General features: G+C 47.6%; 1 protein-coding gene across 1 annotated transcript; it reads right to left on the minus strand.

Moving 5' to 3' along the window:
• Positions 1 to 880: 880 nt before the first annotated feature.
• LOC123965237 (neuronal tyrosine-phosphorylated phosphoinositide-3-kinase adapter 2-like) lies at positions 881 to 5,593 on the minus strand. Its single transcript, XM_046041812.1, has 3 exons — positions 5,376 to 5,593; positions 3,945 to 4,258; positions 881 to 2,254 (listed from the first exon to the last, which is right to left on the minus strand). The coding sequence occupies exons 1-3, from the start codon at positions 5,576 to 5,578 to the stop codon at positions 1,047 to 1,049; spliced, it is 1,725 nt and encodes a 574-aa protein (XP_045897768.1). The 5' UTR covers positions 5,579 to 5,593; the 3' UTR covers positions 881 to 1,046.
• Positions 5,594 to 5,996: the final 403 nt, after the last annotated feature.

Genomic DNA, 5,996 nt, shown 5'->3' on the forward strand with positions numbered 1-5,996 from the left:
TTAACAATATTAGATAATGGGACAAAATAGTTAGTGAAATAGATGAAGTATGAAACATGAAATAAAATAATCAGTAATCAGGTTAGTATTAGTTACAATGTCAGACATACAAAACAATGTAAGTGTCTACTGATAACAGAATAAAAGAAAGAAAGAAATACATTTCTCTCAACCCCATCTGCCTTGACCAGTTGGGGTTGAGAGAGCGAGAGAGAGAGAGGGCTGGGATGATAGGGGGGAGCAGCCAACACAATAACCACACAGAAATACAGACAGTAAAGTTAATAGTGGTACAGAGTGAAAAAGAATAATGATACTTATAATTATAGAAATATTAATGATAATAATAATAACAGCATTAGTAATAATAATATTTGTATCAAAGATGGTTGAGCAGGAACATGGTAGCAGTAGGCGGCTCATAACCACAGATCCAGAGCCAGAGCAGTGACCTGCCTGCTGCTGTGTGTTCTGACTCATTTATGTAATAAAATGATCTTCAGTCAGACTGACAGACACTCGCCACCACGGCAACAAATTAACTGATAATCCTGCTTGTTCCATCTTTCTGTTCTAACAGAATTATTGAAATTACTTTTCTCATCAGATGAGTTTATCCTGACAGTCTGCAGTCTGACTGATGGTCAGACGATGGAGACAACAGAGAGTCTCATTAGTTTAGAGGTCATCAGTTCAGGTTTGTTGGTAGGCCGACAGGCCGACGCTGAAACTCTTTGGAACGATTTGGTTTTGTTTTTCTATATTGAATCAGGGTTACACTTATCACACACATAGCTGAGGTACAGAGAAGTGAAGCATATTTGAAAGGCATTGTATTACTCTGATATTGTTAACTGTCGTTGCTTCTTTCTATAAATGTGTTTAGACAGAAGGTTTGAGAGCCTGCTCTGACTGTAGTAAAGCAAAGCCACCAGACATTCACTCATTTATGAGTGATGGTGCTCTAACATTGCCACACCTGCCTCCTGACCCTTCCTTCAGCACCTGTCCATCTGATGTAGTACTGATATTATAATGATGAGTGTTTATCTCACCCAGCCCGTGTCTACCTGATGTAACACTGACATGCAGTTGGTTTGAAACCGATGTAATCCTGGTGTAGTATTGGTGTAGTGACACACTACTGAGTATTTACCTTCACTGTGTCTGCTCTTCCTGCCTCCCGTTCCTTTTTTTACTACCTGTCTACCTGAGGTAAACAGGTTGTTGAGTTCGTCCAATGGGCTTGTGGGAGTCTGTGACCTTATCGACACGTTCTGCATGGAGCCGTGGGTGGATGAGGAGTTACTGAGTTTAGCCCCGCCCTCCCCGGCCCTGTGTGAAGACGAGGAAGAGGAAGATGAAGAGCGGGGCATACTTCCTCCTGCCATCAAAGCGTCGTACGGTGGTGGTCTCTTCAGGCTCAGAGGAGTCAGAGAGCGCCCCATGCTGACCGGGGAAGGACATGCTGATTGGCTGCGGGGGTAGCCATGACCACCATGAGCGGAGCCAGATGACTTGTAGAAGTTGGAGGGGAGAGGCGGAGCAGACGAGCGGCCGGAGGAAGTGATGGTGTGGGTGGAGGGCAGATCCCGGTCCCGATCCCGGTCCCGTTCTCGATCCCGGTCCCGATCCCGGTCCCGTTCTCGATCGCGGTCCCGATCCCGATCCCGTTCCCGGTCTCGCTCCTTTCGGTGGTGGGTGGAGCTCTGTGGATGTTCACCACCTGACTTGCTATAGGAGACATTGTCCATCACGGGCAGCCGGGTGACATCTAACGGGGTGAGGGGAGACTCATCGGAGTTGGGGGAGCACTGAGCGGGGGCGGGGGGGAAGACAAGCAGCGGTGGGCGGTGAGTCAGTAGGTTGGGGAAAGGTGGAGGGATGTCACAAAGAGAGCTGCGGGACGACCAGGCTTCAGGATCCATGATGGCGGACTGAGCGTCCTGCAGGAAGTCCTCCAACATTGGATACTTCATCTCCTCGTACACCGACTCGTTCTGCTCGTCCTCCCCGGCTTCCTGACCTTTCAGCTCTCGCAGGATGTTTCCCACCATCTCGATGTAGACGGGTTCCTCGTCATCCGTGTCTCTCGACGCCGGACTCTGACTCTGGGAGGAAGATTTGTCCCATCGCAAGGAAGACTTACGGATGTAAGATTCATCAAAGGAGGTGCTGAGCTGAGTGTTGGGGTTCCTTTTGGGTTTGGGTGGAGGCATCTTCTTGTAGTCCTCACTGTAGAGATGGCATCGAGCTGCAGACACACAGACAGTGAATCTTAAACCTGGAAACAGCACATAATTCTCTCAAATCTAAAACATGGAACTGTCCCTTTAACCCAAAGGTTGAGTTTAACCAGCAGGTGTCTGGTTTAACCAGCATGTGTCAGGTTTAACCGGCAGGTGTCAAGTTTAACCGGCAGGTGTCTGGTTTAACTGGCAGGTGTCAGGCTTAACCAGCAGGTGTCAGGTTTAACCGGCAGGTGTCAGGTTTAACCAGCAGGTGTCTGGTTTAATCAGTTTAACCAGCAGGTGTCAGGTTTAACCAGCAGGTGTCAGGTTTAACCAGCAGGTGTCAGGTTTAACCAGCAGGTGTCAGGTTTAACCAGCAGGTGTCAGGTTTAACCAGCAGGTGTCTGGTTTAATCAGTTTAACCAGCAGGTGTCAGGTTTAACCAGCAGGTGTCAGATTTAACCAATAGGTGTCAGATTTAACCGGTTTAACCAACAGGTGTCTGGTTTAACCGGTTTAACCAACAGGTGTGTGGTTTAACCGGTTTAACCAACAGGTGTTTGGTTTAACCGGTTTAACCAGCAGGTGTCAGGTTTAATCGGTTTAACCAGCAGGTGTCAGGTTTAACCAGCAGGTGTCAGATTTAATCGGTATAACCAGCAGGTGTCAAGTTTAACCTGTTTAACCAACAGGTGTCAGGTTTAACCGGCAGGTGTCTGGTTTAACCAACAGGTGTCAGGTTTAACTGGTTTAACCAGCAGGTGTCTGGTTTAACCAGCAGGTGTCAGGTTTAACTGGCAGGTGTCAGGTGTAACCGGCAGGTGGCAGGTTTAACCGGCAGGTGTCAAATTTAACTAGCAGGTGTCTGGTTTAACTGGTTTAACCAGCAGGTGTCAGGTTTAACTGGTTTAACTGGCAGGTATCTGGTTTAACCAGCAGGTGTCAGGTTTAACCGGTTTAACCAACAGGTGTCAGGTTTAACCAGCAGGTGTCAGGTTTAACCGGTTTAACCAACAGGTGTCAGGTTTAACCAGCAGGTGTCAGGTTTAACTGGCAGGTGTCAGGTGTAACCGGCAGGTGGCAGGTTTAACCGGCAGGTGTCAAATTTAACTAGCAGGTGTCTGGTTTAACTGGTTTAACCAGCAGGTGTCAGGTTTAACTGGTTTAACTGGCAGGTATCTGGTTTAACCAGCAGGTGTCAGGTTTAACCGGTTTAACCAACAGGTGTCAGGTTTAACCAGCAGGTGTCAGGTTTAACCGGTTTAACCAACAGGTGTCAGGTTTAACCAGCAGGTGTCAGGTTTAACTGGCAGGTGTCAGGTGTAACCGGCAGGTGGCAGGTTTAACCGGCAGGTGTCAAATTTAACTAGCAGGTGTCTGGTTTAACTGGTTTAACCAGCAGGTGTCAGGTTTAACTGGTTTAACTGGCAGGTATCTGGTTTAACCAGCAGGTGTCAGGTTTAACCGGTTTAACCAACAGGTGTCAGGTTTAACCAGCAGGTGTCAGGTTTAACCGGTTTAACCAACAGGTGTCAGGTTTAACCAGCAGGTGTCAGGTTTAACTGGCAGGTGTCAGGTGTAACCGGCAGGTGGCAGGTTTAACCGGCAGGTGTCAAATTTAACTAGCAGGTGTCTGGTTTAACCAGCAGGTGTCAGGTTTAACCGGTTTAACCAGCAGGTATCGGGTTTAACCAGCAGGTGTTGTGTTCTCACCTTCAGCCTGCTCTGGCGTCTCTTTGGTGTCTTGGGTGTCCCTCTTGGTGACCCCGGGCCCTCCGTTCACCGTTTCAGAGCTGCTGCTCAGTTTGGTGTTGGGGTCTCTCTTGGGTTTGGGCGGTGGTTGTTTTCGGTTTTGGTTGGAGTCGTCGTCTCCTCCGCCCACGGAGTGGAGGGACTGGGATCGGACAGTAAAGCCCTGACTCGGGGGAGGCAGGCGGTCCTGTGGTGCCGGCATTGTCATGAAACCCATCCTGAAATGTTTCCCAGAATATGCCCCGTCTGTTGCCATGGCAACATCTTCACCAATCCTGGATGGACCAATAGAAAGACACGTCAGTGTTGTACAATCATCAACCAATCACATAACATTTTATAAGCTACACACAAGCCTTGTGTGTAGCTTATGTGACAAACCTAAACAGTTGATACTAACGACACTGTTCCACTGGACTGAAGCCTTCTTACTTTCTCTGTTAACCTGATTAAAGTTACCTCTGACAACGAAGGCCCCACCTGGGTGCAAGGTTTACAGTGTGTTAATAGCAGCCCAAAGTTCTTTCATAGCTACTCAGCAGTAGCATCTGGAGGTACATAAGCTGCAACAGCAACAATGAAAGTAAACTTGCGCAGTAGGCTTGCTTTTAATGATGAGGTACTCCAGACCGGCAGAGCAGTGGGCACCAACCATCATAGAGTGCATGCACCATGTTTCATTTACGTAAATACGCTGCTGCTGCTACTCTGTCGGCCCTGAAGACAGTTCCAGATTCACCATTTTACAGGTCTCCGTGAAGAACATGAAGCCTTCTCTGTGTGAGGGACCAGATCTTCAGCTTGTTCACCAGAGACCGTGGGTTGGTGAGGAAGTTGCCGGCTGGAGCTTTCCTGTGTGGGTTTATCTCTAGCTTAGCACCCATCTTTGTTCACGGTCGCCAACACTGTGTTCTCTGTAGCTTTGGAGTGGAAGCTGAAAGGATAGTCCAAACTCTGTTGGAGAACCGATGGTTGAGGTCCGAAGTGACTGTAAGTGAAGCTCGCACAACTAAATTGGGGAAACACGCAGGAAGTAACCCGACAAACTACCACTATTTTTTAAATCTGGTAAGACGCCGAGCCTCGTGATGCACTCGTACCACCATCTTGAGTACGTATGTTGTTGAGCTTTTTCCTCCATATTTACATTTATTTAAATCGTGGTAGTGACATCGTGACTTCCTGTTTGTTCAGCAGTAAAGCAAGACAAACTGCAGCTTCTCTTAATGTCAATCTGACTGGGATTATGTTCAGGTTCAGGGGCCTCATTTAATAACCAGTGCATATGAAAAACAGACTGACCCAACAGAAACGCTCTACCCAGCTACAACTGCATATACTTATTTTGTGCAACATTTCTTTCTGCATTTTTCAGGTTTTCTGTGTTTTTACCTCTTGATGGCTTCGTCCTGCCGTCTCTTCTTCTGGTGTTTCTCCTGCAGGTAGGTCCAGTTGTTCTGGTTACGAATGCGGTCGCTCTCTCTGGCGATGTCGGAGGCATTTTGGATCACCAGACCGTCGTATGTTCGAAGGCCGCTGTCCTCCACGTACTGAAAAAACCTCCTGAAGGAAGACGTCTCCTCCTGAGACGTCATGACTCCCCAAAGACCTGAGGAGAGCATCAGACAGGACCACATGACCGAATTTATTTAAATTCACAGAAACACAGAGCTCATCCAGGTGAGTCAGCAGGAATCATTTCTAATTTCTGTCTGGAAAAATTAAGATCCACTTTAATTTAAAATGAATGAAACATTAAACTTCCTGAAGAGTCTCAGTCGCTAGTTTCAAGTCTTCTTCAACACAGCATGATGTTCATTTAATAAATTATGGTCCCATTTAGAGGAACAGAGACCAGGAAGCAGGGGAGGCTTTAGGGCGGGGCTACAAGCTGATTGACAGGCCTCGACCATGTACATTTAACCAGCGCCATGACCTCGTGTTTCCACTCAAGCTTCGACCCTCGTCTGTTTTCACTTCATCAAACGTCCGTTCAGCGTTCGGTTGGACTAA

Source organism: Micropterus dolomieu, unplaced genomic scaffold (assembly GCF_021292245.1).
Source record: "Micropterus dolomieu isolate WLL.071019.BEF.003 ecotype Adirondacks unplaced genomic scaffold, ASM2129224v1 contig_8931, whole genome shotgun sequence".
Taxonomy (NCBI): Eukaryota; Metazoa; Chordata; class Actinopteri; order Centrarchiformes; family Centrarchidae; genus Micropterus; species Micropterus dolomieu.